The sequence below is a fragment of the Rattus norvegicus genome, chromosome 19 (genome assembly GCF_021556685.1).
Source record: "Rattus norvegicus strain SHRSP/BbbUtx chromosome 19, alternate assembly SHRSP_T2T, whole genome shotgun sequence".
NCBI classification, from domain to species: Eukaryota; Metazoa; Chordata; class Mammalia; order Rodentia; family Muridae; genus Rattus; species Rattus norvegicus.
In genome coordinates this window covers 57,917,501-57,940,209 of record NC_141552.1, presented here as the reverse complement: position 1 = coordinate 57,940,209, position 22,709 = coordinate 57,917,501, and the positions used below count along the sequence as shown (strand labels likewise).

Sequence of the window (22,709 nt, the reverse complement as noted above, 5' to 3'; positions counted from 1 at the left end):
GGAGACGGGCGCGAGGTAGACGCACAATTGTAGATGATGCGAGCAACAGTTCATCTGTTAATCTGAAACTGATTCAGCTTCTCTGAAGCGAGCATCATGACTTAATGGGAAACCACGAGGAGATTAAAGGGGGGATTGCATTACTGCGAATAAGACAGAAAAGTGATATTCTGTCTAAACAGCTGTTGAGTGTAACTGACTAGAACAAATATATTAACAGGAGCTCAGAGCGGATTCAATCAGGTTGAACGCTCCCCAGAATTTATTCTGAAATAAGCCTTATATACCCAGGATATGACAAATGAACCTGTTCACGACTGGCTGGAAAGCTAGTCACGTGCAGATTTTAATTCTGCCTCTGATTCTTTAGTGGCTCCATTGTCCCACCCATTGTCCCACCTCAAGCCCTGGCCAGCCCTTCCAGTTACAAATGTTGTGTACCTGCACAAATCTCAAATCAAAGCCCTGCTCTAGTGGGTCAGGATCCCGCCCCCTACGTTCACTTTTTAAAAATTCAGTTCAAATGTGTATGATCCAAGTGCCCATAAGTATGGGTTCTACCATGCTGGTCAATCCATCTGTTAGAAATAGCAGTTCAGAGGATAAGTGAGGAGAACAGCGAGGTAGTTAAGATAGAAGCCTGCCTCTCTCTGTCTCTCTGTCTCTCTCTGTCTCTGTCTCTCTCTATCTCTGTTTCTTTCTCTCTCCCTCTCTCTGTCTCTGTCTCTCCCTCTCTCTTTTTCTGTCTCCCTATGTCTCTCTCTCTATCTCTGTTTCTTTCTCTCTCCCTCTCTCTGTCTCTCCCTCTCTCTGTCTCTATCTGTCTTTCTCACTCTATCTCTGTTTCTTTCTCTCTCCCTCTCTGTCTCTCCCTCTCTCTCTGTCTCTCCCTCTCTCTGTCTCTCTGTCTCTCTCTCTGTCTCTGTCTCTCTCTCTCTCTCTCTCTCTCTCTCTCTCTCTCTCTCTCTCTCTCACACACACACACACACACACACCTAGGAGTACATTAACTTACAACTAAGCTGTGGTGGTAATGAGGTCATGGCATATGACAAGCTTATGGGCTGTAGCCAAGAGGCAAATATTGAAATGAAGGAGTTTATTTTCCAACCAGCAAACCTGAACAGAACCATTACAATAAATGCCATTAGCAATCGAGTTACTGGGCAGGATAATTTCATCTCTGAAATTAATTAAATAAATTGGAATGACCTGGAATCATTTGCGTTGTGAGCGGACAGAACAACATGGCATGAAAGGCAAACTCATTTGCAGTCAACTGGCCCGTTGGTTCCTTGACAGGTCATGGTCAGGTTGATAGAAGCCAAAGGTAAAAATAAGATTCATCCAATGAGGCAGTCATGTGCTCTTGAGGAATTTGCAAGATAAAACAAAACAAAATATTAGATAAAAAATAAACTCTACTTTGAAATATTTTCTTCCTAAAACCTGGGCAAGATGCCCTTGGGTTGGCATACAGACTATGTATGAACGTCTCTGTGACTCAGGAAACCTGGAGTCTCCCCGTGTCCAATTGCCTTTTCTAGGCCCTCTGGATTATTTTAGCAATTGGGATTAATTTCATGCATGGCAGTTGGATGACATATGGCCTGAGGGATTCTTAAACTGACAGTGTAGACAGAACTTAAGCCATGGAAACCTTTAAAGTACTGAGATGTAGAAATATGTCTCATAGATCTCTTCCCAAACTCCTATATTGAAATCTACTCAGGCATGTGATAGTATCAAGGTCTTTGGAGAAGGATTCTGGGATAATGACAGGGACTCATCAATGGGGTTATACTTATGATGGCTAATATTGATGCCAAAATTTGACACATTTAGAAATTGGCAGTCGACTCCTGGGCATGTCTGTGAGAGTTTCTAGATTAGGTTAACTCAGGCAGGAAGGCCCACCAGGAATCAACACTGCATAGGCTGGGGTCCTAAAAACAAATCAAAACAAAACAAAACAGGTAGAAATTGAGTTGAATGAGCATCAGAGTTCATTTGTCTTCATCCTGACTATGCTTAAGGTTGACATTTGGCCTCCACAGACACGCATTAATAGGCACACATGTACACAAACACATGGACACCAATGCAAAATGTCCACAGCATACTCAAACAACACAAAGTAGGAGACTAGGGGTGTGTGCCAACCAGCCAAGTGATGGCCATGTGGAATTCATGATTGTCTGTACAGCCAGGCAGGAGACATTCCAGAAGAAATCAAGTTTGCTAGCAAGTTAACCTTGGGTTTGATTCTCTAGGACTCCAGGACAGTAAACGTATGAGGCTTAAGCCTCTGTCTGTGGCATTTTACTATAGTAGCCCCAGGAAATTCACACAGCACCTGGTCCAGAATGGAGCTTCCAAGGCCAGTCAGTAGCTACAGTGGCCTCACTGGCCTCTCTGGCCTCTCACTTTACATCAGGACAATGGGATGAGTTGTCATATTCAAGCATGGATGGAGGATACGGGGTTTTTAAACACACATGGATGCAGATGAGGTAGAACATGAAGAAAAGAGAATGAGAAAACTTTTAGAAGGTGACTCTTACATTCTGAATGCAGGGAATGGGCCTGAGTTAGGAAAGAAAACAGAAAGATACTTGTTTTCCTAGCTCTAACTCTATCATGGGCGTCTTTGGTTTGGACGGGTCACATTCATACGATATATTCAGTGCTAGAAGTATACAGCTGTATGCAGCGGCACAGCTTCTGTCTGAACGCCAGTTCTAATTGTGTAGACGTTCATTCTGTTGTATAAACCTCAGGTCTGGGTAATTTTAGTGTGCGATGTTGCTATGCTTGCAAGGCTTTTTTTTTTTTTTCATAACAAAGTTGACAAATTTAAGTTTTTAAAAATCGTCAATCAGGGAGTCACTCTCCAGAGGCTCTGGGGTAGAAAGCCACGCTGCTCACACAGGTGACAGCTTCCTCAGAAGCAAGAATCAAAACCAAGGCAACACTGCATGCTGGGCCTGCACTTCATAAATACACGTCTGCTTCTGGGAAACTTCTGACCCGTGACATCATGCTGTCCAGGGAAGAGAGTCACCACCTAGTCAACCCCCCTCCTCTGTCCTGGAGTGAGAGCTGCCCTTTGCAGGAAATAGGAATAGGCCAAGGACGCATAGGTCTTCTTCACCTTCAGACATCAATGAAAACGGAATTCCCAGTTAGCCTATTGCACTCTAGAAATAATCCCCCCTTTGTATGTGGTGTGTGTGTGTGTGTGTGTGTGTGTGTGTGTGTGTGTGTGTGTATGTGTACATATTTATGTGCATGTGGTGTGTGTGTGTGTACATATTTATGTGCATGTGGTGTGTGTGTGTACATATTTATGTGCATGTGGTGTGTGTGTGTGTGTACATATTTATGTGCATGTGGTGTGTGTGTGTACATATTTATGTGCATGTGGTGTGTGTGTGTACATATTTATGTGCATGCGGTGTGTGTGTGTGTACATATTTATGTGCATGTGGTGTGTGTGTACATATTTATGTGCATGTGGTGTGTGTGTGTACATATTTATGTGCATGTGGTGTGTGTGTGTGTACATATTTATGTGCATGTGGTGTGTGTGTGTGTGTACATATTTATGTGCATGTGGTGTGTGTGTGTGTGTGTACATATTTATGTGCATGTGGGGTGTGTGTGTGTGTGTGTGTGTGTGTGTGTGTACATATTTATGTGCATGTGCCCATGTACTGGGTGCACATACATGCATGCGTATGTTTATGTGGAGGTGAGAGGTTGAAGTCATGTCTTTTTCAATCCATCTTACTTTCTTGGGATAAGGTCTCTCATTAAACCTGGAACTCACCGATTTGACTAGACAGGCAAGCCAGCAAGCTCTAGGGATGCTCCAGCTCCCACCTCCCCAGCGCTGGGATTGCAAACATACATTACCAAACCCAATCGTCTCACGTGGGTTCTGGGGTTCCATCTCACATTTTCATGGTGCAAGGCATGTACTCAACTCACCGAGCCACCTCCTCAGATCTACAATCCCAGTCTTAGTAATCTCGCCAGGCACGGAGGTATAGGGATAGGGACTGTCACACAGCCTGCAGCTGAACCTGAGCTCCTTAGCCTAGGACCTCTTTGTCTTCGCTAGTCACTTACCTCCCTCAGTCACTGTTTCCACATCTGCCAAGCAGGAAACATCTGCTTAGTAAGTAAAATGGAGAAGGAGCCTACATCAAAAGGTCGGGGACTAGTAAGTACCTGCTTCAACATGCTCCATAAAGCGCTGTCAATATATTGTTATTTGGACTGAATTATAATAAGGCACTTGTACTATATTATTAATAACAAATGGAATAAAAGTGTATTAAGAAATGTCCACCGTTCACCATTAGAACTAGAGTGACTATTATGGTCCTTTTCTTTACTTTCTTACCAAATGACTCGCTTCTTGATTTTTAGTCACTGAAAATTAAGAGCTTTGCCAGGCAGTGGTGGTGTATGCCATTAATCCCAACACCTGAGAGGCAGAGGCAGGAGGATCTTTAAGTTCGAAGCCAGCCTGGTCTACAGAGTGAGCTCCATGATAGCCAGGGCAAACAGAGAAACCCTGTCTTGAAAAACCAGAAGGAAAGAAGAAAAAGAAGAGAGGAGAGGAGAGGAGAGGAGAGGAGAGGAGAGGAGAGGAGAGGAGAGGAGAGGAGAGGAGAGAAAGAGGAGAGCCTATGCTAGATATTTATTAAAATGTACAAGTGAACTGACTCACAGACACCTTGAAAGTAGAAAAGAGGGGTTTCTGCTTGCCGATTCTTCTCTCCTTGCAGTAACCCCATGCACCACCCCTGCAGGCTTTCAAAGCCAGGGCCGTGTGTCTAGGCACAGATTACCTTTCTTTGCATTGTCCTAGTAACAGCCCCCCTTTTAGACAAGGAATTTAGGGGAGGCTGTGGAAATGGCAGCTGTCGATGATTAAAGTATCTGCTGTCCTTGATGCAAAGGAAGAGGGTTTCTGAGTTACAGACAGCGAGACAGGGTGCTACCAGGCACCAGGCTATACAACCCTGTGGGGCATTCAATGCCCACCAACAGATCATGAGTGTGTGCATAGGGGACATGCTTCTTTAGAACCCACAGAGCATGACAGGTAAGGTCTGGGGACCCAGGGACTCCAGGCAGTAGGACTTCTTGTCTTCTCCGGCTGTGATCACAGGGAGGTCTTATATCATAGTCAGTGGGGACACGGGTCAAGTCTAGCCAAAAGGCAGCTGAGAGGCAAGCCATGTGACCCCTTAGACTAAAGCACTTCGTTGCTGTTGTGACACCCTCTAGTGGCCATCAGGGACACGTGTACTAGATGGCACAAGGGTGATCAGCCTATGTCCCCAAGGAACCCTGGGCACACTGGAGGGGGAGATATGACATCAGTAAGAAAGAAAGAAAAGCATCCCACAACACCGTATTCTATCCATTATGCACACACACGCACACACACAGGTGCATGTGCACACCCCTAAACCAAGAAATAAATGTTATCTCTTGTGTCTTTTGTCCTGTCTTTCTTTGCCACTTGTTCTGGCTACAGAATGGAATTGGCCTAATGTCTTCAGGGATCAGACTGTGATGACTCCCAGGTCCCTTATGTGGGTTTTAACTGAGAGGCTGAAGGTTTTCCCTGCATTAAGAATCAAAGGCAGAAAACAAAAGCACTCGGGCCTTATTATCTCTGCTTCTTGTAGAAATGCCTTCCCTAATTTACCATTTGACATCATGCCAGTTTAGAAGGCTGATGAACGGTCAAGGAACCGTTTACTCACGAACTACTGCTGTGTCTTTTATATAAAAAAGAAAAGAGAAAAAAAGCCGACTTGGGCACACAACTGCCAGCTGCTTACTTAAGGCCTCATGTAGCCTTCTGCCACGGTTCAGCTCCAAGGCAAATTCTCACCTTTGCAGACTGGCTTTTGCTACCTCAGTTTTGTTCCATGACAATAGCATGCAACATAGTTTTGCTGAGGGCTTGGACTCTAAAGACCACCCCCCCCCCCAAATTCAAGGGCTGAGTGTGGGAGAGGGTGAGTTTGGACCCCACAGCATCCAGTGTGGTATTTTTGCAGAATGCCTCTCTTTTCCTTCATTCAGAATTCGTGTGATAATCTTCATCTTTCCAGATAGAAGAACACAGACCCTATCACACCCTCCAGAGTCAGGTTCCCCTCGTCGGGTCCTTGGTCCAGCATTATCAAGTAGATGTGCTTGGTAGGCGATTTCTGTTCTTTCACAATTGGTGTCCATGGGAGTTTGGTAGATCCTCTAGGAGGGGTGATGTGGGGAAACACATCAGGATTAAATCTGGATTGAAGACTAGCTCCACCCAATTCCCATCATTAGACTCCTCCATTTGGAGACATCCTCTGGTGGTGCATGAGACACCAGATCATGAAGATAGTCTCGTCAGTCCTTGCTAAGTCTACATTCATTTTCATATTATAAAAGTAACCCTTGCTCCCAGTGAGAGGAGCAAAGGACAAAGGAAAGGCACAGGAGAGGTTCCAGCTATGGTGATAAGGCCTGGCACATTCAGGTCCCATAAATATGTGTGCATAGGCCATTGACATGTAGCCCTGGGAGACAAGTGCTTTTCTGACTGTCCCCTTACAGAAGGAAAGCAGGATGCTTACTAAGATCCAACCCTGACTTGATGCCATTCCACATGGCCAATGAGTGATACAGAATTTGATCCCAGGTCCATCTGACCAAGTTCAATAAGTAACTGCAGACATTTTCCTTTTGTTCTGGCTTTTAAAATTATTTCTTTATTTCTCTATTTACTAATGTGCATCAGTGTCCAACCCACATATATGTCTGTGCACCACATACATGAGTTATGAGCAGTTATGAGCTGCCATGTAGGTGCCGGGAGCAAACCTGAGACCTCTGGAAAAGCAGTCAATGCTCTTAACCTCTAAACCATCTCTCCAGCCCTCGTGTGTTTCTTTCTGCAGCTTTTTCTATTGCATGCATGCATGCATACACTTGTGCACAAATATATATATATGTATATATAAATATAGTATATATAATATATGCATATATTATATAAAAGAACTATGCATATTGTGTATGTGTATATATGTATTTATTCAGAATCTTGTACTGTACATATACATGTATTAATACAAAGTAATTATTTTAATATAATACATGCATTTTCATAGACTGCTTTTTACATTCAAAATGTAAATTACTAATATACGTTACCTCTGTGAATTTTTTTAATTTAGAGTGTTTGTGTACATATACACATGTAATATGTACCACATTGTATTCAGGGAGGTCAGGGGACAACTTGTGGGAGTTGGTCCTTCACTCATGTGAGTCCCAGGGACTGAACTCAGGCCGTCCTGTCTGTCAGCAAGCACTTTTCTCCACTGAGTCATCTTCCTAGCCCTTCTCTGAATAGTCTGAAAGCCTTTCAGGAGTTTAAATTAGGGGATGGATGGATGGATCACTGATTTAGTATCTAACATCCACTGTCTGGAACTCTAGCTTCACGACATGTATTTACTTGGGCCTCCATGGGTACGTGCACTTACGTGTATACACCCGTGCACAGATATACACATACTTAAAAATATGTGCACTTACATGTACATACCCACATACAGATTTGCACACACTTGAGTACAAAATAAATGTTTTGAAAATTTTAATTTTATCTACACTGCTTCAAGTCAATAGATGATTATACTTAATAGTGAGAAACACACATCTAATAAAAAAAAACCTCCACTGGGTAAAACAAGGATATGCTTAGAAGAAGCAGGGGGAGCTCAGCGTACAGGAAGGGACTACTGTGGAGCAGCCGGAGTGCAGCCACCACATACAGACACATTCACATTCCCTGGTCTGATACCCAGAGCAAACATCAGCTCTAATGAACATTTGGCAAAATGACATCTCATTGGCGTGTCAAGAAGAAAGCTAATCCCTTCTTCTTTGCCCCCAGATTGCTGCTTTTTATGAATCCCAGACACACTCACTCGTAGGGACAGATGGATCTGCAATCAGAAAATGGGTGACGTGAGGGGAAGTCCGGGCCAGGCAGCGTGACTGTATGCTTCTACCTGAGGGTTCCTAATTCTGTTATCACGGTCTTCCCTACGGCACGACTGTTGAGCCCTGCTACTCCTGCTCTGCTCTTACTAATCATGTCTGAACAGATTGGCTCTCACTCACCCACTCACTCACACAGACGGCAGACAGACCAGAGGACAGAGAAGGTGCAGCGGAAACAGGAGGACAGGCTGTAGTCCGAGGTTCCAGGTGAGCTGGTGTGTACTTCGAGTCTGTGTATGCGTGCCTCTGTGTGTGCGCGTGCGCGTGGGCCTGCCTGTGAGTAAGTAACGGAAACAGGAAGTACTTGTATTTGAATGAAAGAGTGCTGTTGTATTGGATCTGATCCTGTCTACAAGGAAGGAGTAAACTGCTCATCAGAGAACACAGTCCAGGTTGGACACAACCACCCTTGGGTGTGGTTCACTGGTTGGTCTGCCTTATTTGTGAACTCTTGCACTAGTCATGATCTGCCATCTTGTCTATAGACAAAATGCATTCTTCCGTGAGGTGAGTGTAGACACCTGCTAAGAATCACATGACCACCCCTGGAGGTGGGGTTCAGAAACCCTGGAATATGCACCCAAAAAGTCTTTGGGTCCGCAGCCCTATGTTTGTCCACAAGAATTAACCAGACTCTTTACAGGGGCTCCGTGTCTGCTTGTAATGAAGCAGCTGTTTCGTGGAGGAGAGACGGACTGTGGAAAGTTCTAATCTCTCACCCTCAGTTCCTCAGGAGGATTCTTTCTAGAGCCTCTGTGTGAGCTTCCGTGAAGGATGCCTAAGGGAGGGGCATGTGGGTGTCCGGGTGAAAGACCTCAGTGAGTCCTCACAAAATCCCCTCACCAGTAGAGCTTGGTTGGTTCACTGTGGCTATTGGGACTTTTCCTCTGTGCATTTAGTCGAAAACTTAAACACCACAGTTCACCTACGAGTGTATCAATTCCCCCAGCACTTACTGGGGGCCGTGCAAGGAGAATCCTAGCAGAAAAAGGAACCAGGCAACTCCATGTATCCATAAAGGGGTATGAGAAAGGCAGGTGTGGGGTCTGAGGCGCAAGGACATGACATACAATGCAAAATTCTAACTCTTGTCACGTGCCATTCCCGAGGTCACTAAAATACGTCTTTACCTTTACCTGTGTGACTCACAGCCAGGAAAGGGTATGGCTTTGCTCGCTGTTCAAAGTGACTATTTCATATTTCAGGTAATGGGAGAAATGGCAATAGAATAAATGTATAAACGAGATAAGTTTTCAAATGCATCTCATAGGTACTATTCAGGTCCAAAATGAACAGAAATAAACAATCCTCCAATATCAGGTGACATATTTTATGTGCTTCCTTACTGAGCATTTTTTTAGGGGGGGTGAGGTAGCAGAAAGAAAATGCCCCTAAATCAGGGGACGCGGGTATTAGAAATAAGATCAACCCGGGTCCTTTAACAATCAAATTTATGACTAGTAAAGGGTTATGAAAAATTCTATCTCCATGTCGAATGTGGGGAAGGCAAAGTCTTTGGAGGGTTATCGTGATAAACTGCAAGCCCCGCTGTGAGTGTGGCGAGCGGAATGAGAGGTTCAAGAGTTCAGAACTCGAGTGTTTCAAAGGTGTTCTGTTAAAGAGGAGGGCAGCCACAGACAAAGGCAGAGAAAGGTCATTCTTACAGCTATTCCATCTCCATTACAGCAGGGAAACTCCCGGCCACGGCAGAGCCACCCGGCCCCAACTTGCATACCGAGAAGCCAGTTAGGTCTCAGCAACAAATTAAAATCTTAAACAAACGTCAGGTAGAGAATGTTCATAGCAGAGCGTCTATATTGCTACCTGGGCTTCCCAAAGCAACACCAAATAAATGGATACCAACACTCCTCCATTCGTACTCCCTCCCTTGTTTTTGGTGTGAGTGATAGATTAATTAAAGATTATAATCTATCTTCCTCACAAGGCCAGAGGAGGGACTTGTAATCAGGAACTTAATTTTCTTTCGAGTAACTGCCGAACTTGAATGTGTTCTCCCAAATAAAATAATCCCACCCCTCCCCACTTTCTCAGCTTGCAACCCCAAGGTTGGAGAAAGACAGTGATTGTGATTTGCCCTGTAACTCACCCCTCATCTTTCAGTCCTCGGGAAATGGGGGAAAGGTGAATTTCATTTACTGATTATCAGCAAGCCCATGGAGAGATAGGCCAAAGCTGCTATAATGGGAAAGCAGTCCCAACTGGCTTCCACCGACCTTCCGAGCAAGGCTGTCCAATGGTGTGTTCCAACACAGGAAGAGGGTTCTGACCCTCTTCGATCACCTGCCCACCAAATCCAGACAGCATCAGCTGCATCTGCCAGTGTCCCCACCATCCGCCAGGGACCCTCTTGTCCACCCTTCCAGCGAGTGTGGGAGTAAGGACCAAGAATCTGACTCCAGCGCTTGATAAGGGTTGTCCCAGTGACATAACTCAAGCCCCCATTTCTGCCAGCAGGTGAGATTTCAAAGGTGGACTGACTTCCAGTTACAAGACTGAGCATAGCAGTGAGGCCAAAGTGGACCGCACAATGCAAGAGAAAACCATGAAGCCTAAATATTGGTGGGAAGGGTAAAATGAGTACAGGGTCAGTCTTCTGACAGGAGGTAACACTTGAGAATGGTGAGCAAACAAACTCCTCACAATAGTGTCTTTGGAACAGGACACGTGCTGCTCTCATGAACTCAGGAGGGCCGTGGCTGTCTGTGCGAGCCAGAGCCAGTGAATATTCCAGCAAGGATGGGGAAGGGGGTTGTGAGTCCCCACCCTTAGCTGAGGACTATTCAGAGTTGATGGCTGCTGGGGGAAGAGAGTCGGTTTTCTTTAGAAGTGTATACTTTCTACCACAACCCAGTGGATGGCCTCACATGGGAGGCAACACAATCTGGACTCCGTGGGTAATTTTAAAAAATGGATATAACTCTAAAGGAGTTGGAGTGGAACTGGGAAGGGTGGGGGCGAATAAGATCAAAATATATAGTTGTGGATGTATGGAATTATCAAAGAATTAATAAAATATTATATTTATAGAAGAAAATAAGCTCCCCTCCACATACTTAGGAGAGATTTCAGAGGACGTATTATGCATCCTCCTAAGCTCCTCCTTATCTGCTCACCAAGAAAACAGACATCAGGTATCACTGGTGGGTTCTAACAGACATCAGGTAACAGACAACAGATGAGTGGGCAGAGTTGGGGAGAGAGAGACAATGGGAGGGAGGGCAGTTGAAATTAACATACCAAAGACTTAGCCTCGAGGCTAGCATACACTAACCATCTAATAAATGACTTTAGAGATGTTCCTTTGAGAGCTATGAATTGATACATGAAGGAGAAAGATAACCCACATAAGCGAGCAGGAGCCCAGTGGCTTCCTTTCCTTCGCACCGTGACTATCAGCCTCAGAGACCCCAACTCAGCTGGAAGGAAGCATCTCCAGGTTTACTTCCTGCACATGGGGCGGCAGTGGCTCCGTACTGAGACTCACAGAAGAATCCAGGAGCCATGGGCACAGCCCTATCTGCAAGGGGACATAAAGGGGCAGGAGCAGGCTCTGGCAAAAACTGTCAAGTGACAGTTCCACATCCCAGACCCAGGTCAGAGCAGGCTGGAAGCCGGATACTTGTGGATTGGTCGGCAATACTGCAATCAAAGGCTGCCTGGTAGCCAGCTCCTCCAGTGGCCTCGAGGCAAGTCACAGTCTCGCAGAGTGGCCAACGGCGGCAGGTTACTTAGGGGAATCATCCCTACTTTATACCCTGGAAAACTGGTTTCCAGAACATTCTATGCTCTGGTACAACTCTAAAGCATTAGAGTTAGATTCTCTCCAGCCCTTTTCCCGGCTCCAGTGGAAACGGAGATTTTGGAATTCCTGAGTGCACCTTGGGACAGAGACCACTGGCTTTCCGATCTCCCACATTCAAGGTATCAAAATATGAGCCTAGGGAGGCATCCTTTAAACAGCAACTTCAGAGGTCAGAGGCATTGGATGCAATCAAAATCTTATTCGGTGAAGGGTTTAAATGTCCCCTTTTCTTCCCACTTCAGGGCAACGGTCTGGTTGGGAGGATTGTTCAGAGGACCGCAGGGGTAGCACATATCATATTCTTCTGACTCCTTCCAGAAATCAAATCTTACCATTAGCCCCAGCACCATTAGAGCAAGTAGTTGGAGCAGAGATGCAGACAGAGAAGATAGAGTAGGCTGATTCCCCATAGAATTGTCTCCTGGGTCACGGAGACCTAACCTAGTGTGGGCGCCACCACCAATCACTCATCTCTGCTGAAAAGGCAGAACCACCGGGTGACAGTCTGCTTCTGTGCCTGATACAGGAAGTGGGTGTAGGAAATAGGTAAGAGTGGGGAAGTAGCAAGGAGTGAAACACATAACCTTCAGGCTTCACGGTAAAAGGCATCTTAGGGAACAAACCTGCAACCTCAACCACTCGGGATGCTGAGGCAGGATGACCACAAATTCAAAGCCTGACTGGGCCATGGCTTACAATCAAGGGCAGTCTAGTAATTCAGATCCTGTCTCAAAAGTTTGAGAGGGCTCTGTGGACACAGCTCTGTGGGAGAGCACTCCCTAACACACAGCTCAGGTCTGATTCCATGTATGCAGGGTGAGAAGAAAGAAAAATGAAAGAAGAAGGGGAAAAATGATAAGCCAGATATTAGCCCCAAACATTCAATTTTCAGGAAAATCCTGATTTAAAAGCCCAGAGCTGGGACAGTCTGCTCACAGGTAGGCCATTCGCTATCTTTCTGTTTCAGCCAAGTTTCCTCTTGAGACTGAGTCTTCACCCCCACAGCTCTTTGCCTCTAGAGTTCCCTTGCCGTGAAGCCAACCCACTACAAAATCTTACGGTCATGAACTCTGCAACACACACACACACACACACACACACACACACACACGTGCGCGCGCACGCATGTACACACACACGTATACTCACACACACGCACACACACATACACGTACAAACACACACGCACACACACACGTACACACATACACACACGCGCATGTACACACATGTACACTCTCACACACACACATGCACACACACATACACAGACGCACACACACATACACACACGTACACACACGTACACACACGTGCATGTACACACACATGTACACACACGTACACACACGTGCATGTACACACACATGTACACACACGTACACACACACACGTACACACACACGTACACTCATACACATACACACACACATATACACACATACACACGTACACACACGTGCATGTACACACACATGTACACACACACGTACACACACGTACACTCATACACATACACACACATATACACACATACACACACATATACACACATACACACACGTACACACACGTGCATGTACACACACATGTACACACACACGTACACACACACACACACACACGTACACACACACAATAGCGGGCTGAAACCAGAAACCAAAATAAAATTGGCCATCCCTGGACTAGTCCTATCAGGTTTAATCCGAGAGGTTGCCTCAATGGAGTCCATAGATACAAAAGCTAAACCAGCAAGATGTAAAATAAAACAAAGGGGACTCAAGGACCATAGCCAAATGCTTTGCTGGGGCAGCTAATCTCGACCCAGTTATGTGAGGACACATCTGAGGGGTCACCCGGTATCCCTGTGGCTGAGCGGCTGACTCCTCCTCCAGGGCGTGAGAGAGTGGAGTCTAGGAACTCCAAGTCCCCCACTGGCCTGACTTGGAGTCCAAACCCCAGCTGTTGAAAACAGAGCAGCGCTTTCTTTTCACTCTCCACGGAGCCGTTACTGAGGATCACTCTTACAAGCCAAATTAAAAAAAATATTAATAAATTACAACTTTCAAAGAATGCTAAAAAGCCCACGGGCGTCTAAGAGTGCTCAAAAGAAACAACAAAGTATTAAGCCTGAGACAAATGGGTTTACTGTGTGTTTACTGCGATGTTGACTTAACGTCCCACGGCAGAAGGTCTCCTACCTCCACTTACCACGGCTTTGTATGATAATAGCGGCATTAATTTTAAAATAATCATGAATCAATCATGGATTCTGACTCTTGTTTTTACAGGCAACAAAACACTCTAATTAGCACCTTGGATGCTTTGGAGATAGGCACCGGGTGACAGAAATTCTTCTGTTTAATTTCTCCTAATTACCCACGGTAAACGAGGCTGAAAGAGAACTAGAGCTGTGTCACAAGCCCTGACAACTTGTCCCAGGACATAAACACCTTGAACCTTGCCACACTGGATGTACTGAGCTCTGTGACCTAGACAGTGCTGATGTTTAGGAGGACAGAGCTGTCCTGTACACGGTAGTATTAAACATAGCCTTGACCTCCATCCAATGGGCGCTGGATGGAGCATCTCTCCCCTAGTCCCTTCTCACTCCAGACATCGCCAAGTATTAACCAAAAGCCAAATCACCCAACTGAGAACCACTAGACAAAAAACGTCTTCACACCAAGTGTCTTAGCTAGGTTTTACTGCTGTGAACATGACCATGACCGAAGCAACTCTTAAAAAGAACATTTAATTGAGGCTGGCTTAGAGGTTGGGAAGTTCAGTTATCATCCAGGCAGGAGCATGGCAGCATCCAAGTAGGCATGGTGCAGGAGGAGCTGAGAGTTCTACATCTTCATCTGAAGGCTGCTAACAGGATACTGACTTCCAGTCAGCTAGGACGTGGGTATTAAAGCCCACGCCCACAAGGCCACACCTCCCAACAGTGCCACTCCCTGGGCCAAGCATATACAAGCCATCACACCAGCTATTATAAACACCAAATGTCTTCACACATCTTGCTTTTAAAGGTTGTCTCAAGAGACACTACAAGGCTGAAATGTATTTAATTGGAGAGAGTTAAAAGTGATCAAGGGACAGGAATTAAATGGAAAAGATGCATCTGGCATCGACTTCAAAGAAGAATGAGCTGATTCAAAATTATCTCCTAGTTGCACAGAGTCTCTCATTCCTACAAAGTGCAGGGGTTTTCTAAAGCATCCACCCAGAGTGTGTTCTGTTGTATGTTCAAGCAGTTTTGTATCAAAGACTCCAGGAGGACAGGTTCAGGAGCAGACTTGCCTTAAAGTCACTCTGCAGGAAGAAGATCATGTGTGCTACACGTGATACAAACAACTTTCCTGCTAGACATGTAATTTGGGGTTCTGTCCTCTTAGGAGGCATTGGTAGGGGATGTTTCCAATGACCACACTATGACAGTGAGCTTTTCTGGTCACCAGGACTTGTCTAGGATGGTGTGAGACCATATGCGCCTCAGGGTGCCATGCTGGACTTCATGCTTGTTTTGGGTAAGTCTGAGATTGCTCAATGGAGTCTGGTAGAACAGCGGCACTGGGGCTTAGAACATCACCTGCCCTTCTGACTCTCCCAACTCCCCTACAAGTCACCATATTCCTTGATGTAGATGGGAGTAAGCAGCCATTCCTCAAGGCTGGGTGAGGGAGGCAGGCAGTATCAGGAGCGGTCCGCCACCAGCCCTCACTGATGCCCTATCTCTTCCTGCTCCCACCTCCACCACAGTGCAGTTATGGTCTGAGCATCCTGCACTCCAGTGTGGACTGTCAAGGCCATGTTAACAACCAGGGCTGTGTGCTACGTCTGCACAGAAACGCTCTTGACAAAGCTCTTTCATTAAAGTTACAGAAGCCGGGGCTGCTTACTGGATGTCTCAGGCAGAGAGGTCGTGTGCTTCACAACCGTAAAGTATGATGTCCCAACCACTGGTAAACCATGCCTCTGTGTTTCATATCTCCATTTTGCATGGAAAAAATTATACTTGGTGCCTTCTTAAAATAGCATGTGCCTTCCTAAAACTCCTAAACAAGGCTCTGGTTAGGCCACCATGATTCCATGTCAACAACACAGAGGACAGATGGGGATAGAGAGGGACGGGGAAGGAATGAGATGATGTAGCCCTAGAGGCTCAGGGCAGCCACATAATTATTTACTCCAAGACACCATTGTCCCTGAGAAACAGGACAAGGAGAGAACATATTGTTGGCAGCCTCCCGGCCCCTCTCCCCAACCAAACCGAGTGACCACAGTCTATTTCAGGAAACAATACAGAACAAAGAGTAAGGGCTATTTCTTGCAGGAAAATCTTGTCCAGTTGGCTCTGTATTGTCACCAGAGACTGAATAGCTGGTATTTTAAACTTCTTTTATTACATTTTAAATATGATCTGTTACATGGTGCATAATAATTCATCAGTTAAAAGACAAATATGAACTTTCTGGTTCATTAAATCTTACTAATTAAGCTGGATTTTAATGGAAGAAGGTTAAAAATGAAGTGTCTTGTGGTGGGGGAGAAACATATCTAACCACCAAAAGACAGAAATCCCCGTTATGACTTCAGTGTCAGTACCAACAGTACTAGCGGCCCCACAGTAACAATGGCAACTGTACCAAGAACAAGGGGGGAGGGGCATGAATTGGCCCGAGCCCAGGAGAGAATTAGGAAGGGATGTTTTCAGGCTGACACAGTTCTGCATTATTTGCTGTGGATTGGATAGCCATGCAAATTGGAATTGCCAGGATGTAATGATGGCTTCTCCAGGACACCTGAGCACAGCCTTTAGGGAAGAGCTTACGCTGAGCGCCACACACCACACACCACACACCAATGCAATATCCAGGGAAGGTGCTGTGCTCTTACCTGGAATTTTCTGTCCCCCCCCCCTAAACTCCTGCTGCTGGCTATACCCTGAGCCTCCCTCTCCCTGCATTCCCCTCTTCCCTTGAGAGCCTGGGCCTCCTTCAAGGAGTCTGTGAGCAGCTGGTTCTCCTGCCCTAGGCTCACCTTCACATAAATCAGAAGCCTCTGGTGGACATCAGGAGTGAGGGTAAACAGCTCATCTTTCTAACACAGTCAGTCCATGAAGTGCTAAAGCCATTTCCATCCAGCCTGTACTACATCAAAGAAAATAAAAGTGATGGAATTACCCCCCCACACACACACACACATATCAGACTAGCGAGAATTAAAATCCCACCACCCGGATACAGAGTGCATGTATTTGAAATCCACAAAGAATCAGACTAGGGTTGCTTCCAAACCCATGACCTTCAGCCCTTCGAATGTTTACGATTCAGTAATTACCGGATGGCAAAGTACCTGATAGTTATTCTGCTTCCTCTGTTATGGAACCATTTCAATAAAGACTGGGGTGAGCTGACTTCTTGCTTAGAAGTGGGTGTTACAGGGACCCAGTGTATGGCTGCTCACTGAGTGACCTCAAATTTATACACAGTGGCACATACAATCAGACACTATAAAATCCATATTGAGGTTGTTTGCTTTTTACATATGACTTTATCATGATTTATCATTGTCGTCAACGTCACCAACACCACTACTATGTTCTAAGATCTTATTCAAGAAAGAATGTTGCTTGGTTTCTGTGGAGACCATGATGGGCTTTCTCCCTACCATAACCCACGATGCTGATGCTGGACTCTATATCCCAAGGCTCATGCAGTCTCTGAAGTTGCAGCCCGCCCCGTACGTTTTAACCTAAGCTGGTGAGAGCATCTCATCTGCTCAATTAGTGTTGCTGCAGAATACCATTTCCTCTCGTGGCTGATAAAATATTAATCAAAAACAGGAACTGAGTGATTTCTCAGTGTGGATGTCTTCTAATGGTAATATGGGGCAGCAAAGAGAGATCTAGAGGTCGTTTGATAGTGAGTGACTGAGGAGGCAGAGGGAATGACATGGGGACTGGGAGATGGTGAGAACAGCCTGAGAGTCAGGGGAGTTGTCTCCTCCAATGTGGAAGAGAACCGAGTGCTCGAACACCAAGGTTCCTGCCAGGCCTGAGAAACAGTCTCTAGTGTGTCCTTTGTGACTGTCAAAGGGTGACAACAACGCCAGGGTGTTGCTGTTTGTGGTTTTAATCTGAACTTGTCTTTTCCACCCCTTCCAGGTTTCGTGACTGTACTTAATGCCTTAGTAAAGGCCATAGAGCAAAGATGGGTGAGTCTCAATTCTACGTCCTGAGTTTACAACATCTGTCTTCTGCTTCCTTCTACGTCCCTCCACTGCCATGCCTAGATGTATGAAAAGAACACAGCTTCGGGACGTCCAATATGGGAGTGCAGCTGGCTTCAGACAAATTGCTTCATCTCTCTGACCCTGGACTTCCTGAATTATCGCTACAATTGTTGCCTTCCCCGTCTAGAACCAAAAGTATGTCAACATCTTGGAAGACCTAGATGAACGCTCTCCACAACCCGGTCCCCACAAGCACAGGTGCTCTCACAGGCCCACAGTAGACATACTCCCTAGTGGGCTCATGACAGGAAGAATGAGCTACTTTGTAAAGCAATGACTGACTACTATCTAATGCTTTGAGGAATCCAGCAAGTAACCCAACCTGAGAATCCCATATCTCTAATGCTTACCTTAAAAGATAAGATAAACAGGTTTTGGTTTTTTTTTTTTTTTTTTTTTTTTTTTTTTTTTTTTTTGCTATGTCAGATATTCAGGTGGAAAAGTCTATGCAAACGTCCCAAAGTCTGATGACACCAGAATGTGGAACTCTGACCCTCAGGATTGGCTACAACAGACTTTGGATTTGTTCTAGTGAAATAAAGGGGCACGTGTAAAGTTTTTTTAGAACACCTATAAAGTCAGAAACCGGTGTAGCATAACCCGTAAAGAGGGAAGATGTGTGTTTAGAATTTAACTTAGGTAGATGAGCAGCTTTTCTGTCACTGACAGGCATGTATGTCTGGTCTCTCCCTTGTAAGTAAAACTGTCTGCCCTACAATATGTCTGTCCTGAGTGTATGGGTTGTCTTCTCTAATAGAGCTAGAGGTTAACGGCCCCAGATTGGGTTCTTGGGCTACACATTTAATCATTTTCTGCCTTTTCCACATCCCTCCTCCTTTCTGACTCTTTCTTAGGATGGCCCATCACCACCTACTCCCTCACAGTGAAATATTGCATTGAAAGGCAGAGACAATCTACAAGATGCCCACTAAAGCTTCTCGAAGATTCCCTGGCCTCAGTAATGAAGTCCTGGGAGTGAGTCATGCAAGGCTGTCAACTCTTGGCTATGTACTCACACAGAATGTGCCTGCTTGTTGGCTAAGGCCGATGCATGCTTCTAGAACCATCAATCTTCTTGGTCCTGCCAACCGTCCTTCATGAAGTGCCTATTCGTCCTGACCACTGCTGTCTAAACAAGAGTGTTCAGAGCTCTCTATGTTCCTTTTATATGTGAGTCATGGTAAAGCACAAACTCATCTACCTTCCATCAGATGCCATCAAGGACCCTCTCCCTTGACTCGGGAAGCTGAACTTCAGGAACTTTGGATTCAAAAGAGAGGCTCTATGGGAAGAAGGGGCCTGCTGAGGGTGAACCCCTTCACTGTAATGCATGAGCAGCGAATGTGGAGATTCATAAGCTGCATTGGCTTTCTGTCCCGCACAGTGAACACCACTACCACCTTCTCCCACCTCCTCACATTCACTGGGCAGTCCTACATGCCGATGTCCGTGTGTACTTGGCTTTCTTGGCGTGATACTTTCTTGTTCTGCCCAAGCACCAGCAAGATTAAGGAGCCCCCTCTCTGCTCTGTGCGTGCACAATCAGCGAGCAGAGCCTAGGAATTACCACCTGCTTCCTCATCCTCAAAAAATGGAATTGAAAGTCTCGGAGACATTAAAACCAATTAATACTGTGAAATGCCGCTCAAATTACCCTCTTTAATGTGTGTCCTCCTAATTACCATCTGCTTTTACATCTAAAAACTTCACTCCGAGTGTTCCTGTCATGATTCTTTGGCTCTCCTCACTGCAATCCATTAGAATGATAAAAAGACGTTTTAAAAGTTTAGAATCTGGCTTAGCAATCCCACACCTGGGAACCAGCCCGTCAGAATCCAAGCATCGGTCTAGACTGGGCAAGGGTGCTGACTGCACCACTGTCGGTGGCTGGCACAGAGGGAGAGACCTCAGACATTGAGTGAAAGCCCCATAGACTCCATTTGGGAGGTGGCTGTGTAGAGCCTCTGCAAGGAATCCTGTTCCGCTTACCAGAAGAGCTAAATCCAAATCTCTATGCAGACGGGCCCTGCGTTTTATAGCAAGCAGGTGCGGTGGGGAGGGGCTCATCAAAGCCCTGTCTTAATGCAGTCAAGCTGCCATCACAAAACGACCAGCACCTGAAGGTTAATGTGTACAGGGCTAGAAGTCCAAGGTCAAAGAGCAGTAGATTTTGTGTCTATGGACGGTCTATGAAGGATGTGGAAGGCACCTCCTCACCTTATATGGAAGGAGAGGTGAGGATCTCTCATGAACTTCTTTTGAAAAAACAGCACTTAGGTTTTCTTTGAGAATTTCATATTTATGTTTGATCATAGTTACCCACCATTTCCTGCTTCCCACTGTTCTGAGATTCCCCCAGGCCTCCCCTAACAGCAAATCCTTGTTTCATGGCCCACTGAGTCAAATGGGTATTGCCTGTGAGCATGGACTAACTACTGGGGCCAATATCCCTCAGGAAAACGGACTCCCCCTATCCCAGCTCAATCGCCAGTAACGCCTCAGTTAGGCGTGGGGATTTCGTGCGTCTCTTCCCTTTCATGCTGAAATGTTGACTGGCTAGACTTGGGCAAATCTTGTCCAGACAACCGTAGTTACTATGAGTTCCTGATGCAACAGCTCTGTCATATCCAGAAGACATCTTTTTGTCCAGTACTCCCTGACTTCTGTCTCTTATAATAGTTACACTCCATGTTCCAGTATGTTCCATGAGCCTTGTGGGGAAGGACTCTATGAAGAATCCACTTTATGGCTCATGGACATCCTAAGGGCATCCCTATGTGAATTGGGATTTCAACCCATTCTTGAATAATGGAAATAAACATTCCAATCACAGCAAATTATATGTATATACATACACATATATATATATACACATATATGCATACATATATATACATGCACATTAGTCTTCATACAATATACCCATATGTGATATATGCATTATAGACATATATGAAGTTTGCAAGAAGCAGATTACTGTGTTTTATCCCACACAGAAAGGGGTTTGGAATAGACAAGGCAGAAGGGGTGAAAAGACTGGCCAAGAGGTGATCGAAATGATTATCAAACAATGCATCGCTAATAAGAAAAACAAACTGCAGAGACCTGGGTGTCCCTCCCTGTGTCTCAGATGTCCAGCCCCTGAGCAATGAAGCGTGAGTGCTTTTAATCCTCACGCTCGGGCATCAGTGACTCCTGTTTCACAGAAGAGACAGTGGCACACAGATAAAGGTCAGGACCACTTGTACCTGCTTCAGAGCGTCTCCATCTCTCTATAACCATCAAATGACAACACCGAACCAGGGCCACAGCTCAGCCAAAATCAGATTTACAACTTCCCAAGTGGTAAGCAGTGTGAGATACTCAACTCAGACTGCTTGGAGGACTTCCTGAGATTTTCTGCATGATACACTCCACCTTTGCTAGTCCTACAGAAAAGTATGCCTCTAAGCACCACAGGATACATGTGGCTGCCCTGGTACAATGTTGAAATGCAACTTTATGATCAGTGAGTCACAAACAAGGTTCCATGACATGTTCTCTTGGAGTTAAGGGAGACCCCAGCCCTGGTACAGACACTGTTAGGCAGAATGGAGGCCTTCAGAGGGAGAAGGCACACTTTCTGTGAGGTTGGGAACTTTTGTATGTGGCTGGCCCATTTCCCAGGACATTCCTCGGTGCCGGGTACACAGCTGACATTTCTACGGTTTTCCTAAATAAATGGAATCTGGGCACCTTGTGAATATGCCTTGTTGATATTAAAACTGCGAGTCTCTACTTGTATAGAAATGAAACAACACCACCAAAACTACTCCTATGGGAATTGTGTGTGCTTTACGTAAAGATAACTTTAATAACAGCAAACGCGAACCAGCAACAACTGCCACATACTAAACTCCAATTAAAAGGCACCATGCCAGGCCCTTTAAGGGCTTACTTCTCGTTCCTCTTGCAGGGTGTCAGAAAGATGCTAGAGCTCTTGGGTAAGAGCCGAGGGGGGGGGGATTTAATATCCTCATTGAAGGTTGTCTGGCTAGTCATGAGCATACCGGATGTAGAGGCAGGGTGAGCCTTCTTCTACTCACTCCATCTCTGTGTGTACCTATGTGCTCACCCACTGATGAAAAGCAGATTAAATAGTAGGCGATCTGGTCAATTTCACACGAGCTTCTAGTCCAGCTACCCAGCGTCCTGGGGAGGGCTGAGGATTTTGATAGGTGTATTAATGCCAGGGGATATTTCAGTGTTTGGGCTCTCTGGACCACAACATGATAGTTATAGAATCCAAACCCAACATTTTCCCTTTCTCTGCTGGAGCCCATAATAATTCAGCAGACATTCATGAAGACACCATTATGATATCATGTCTGCCCCCCCTCCCCCAATACTTACACTGAGTGGGGCAAGGCGTGCACTTAAAGCACAGCTCGAAACAATTCTAGTTCTGGCAACTAGTTCTGGCTCATCCTCTTACTCCTCTGTGGATACGTAACCC

At 45.5% G+C, this 22,709-nt stretch overlaps 1 protein-coding gene across 17 annotated transcripts in view; it reads right to left on the bottom strand.

Moving 5' to 3' along the window:
• The window catches only part of Wwox (WW domain-containing oxidoreductase), a 927,977-nt gene that overhangs the window by 544,126 nt on the left and 361,142 nt on the right, over positions 1 to 22,709 (bottom strand). For 4 of the 17 annotated variants that reach the window (XM_087594232.1, XM_087594227.1, XM_087594241.1 and 1 more), the window contains one exon: positions 1,085 to 1,368. Coding sequence is in view for 2 of the 4 variants with exons in the window: in XM_087594227.1 (XP_087450353.1) it covers positions 1,310 to 1,368 (59 nt within the window). In the remaining 2 variants the exon portion in view is untranslated. 17 annotated transcript variants of the gene reach the window in all.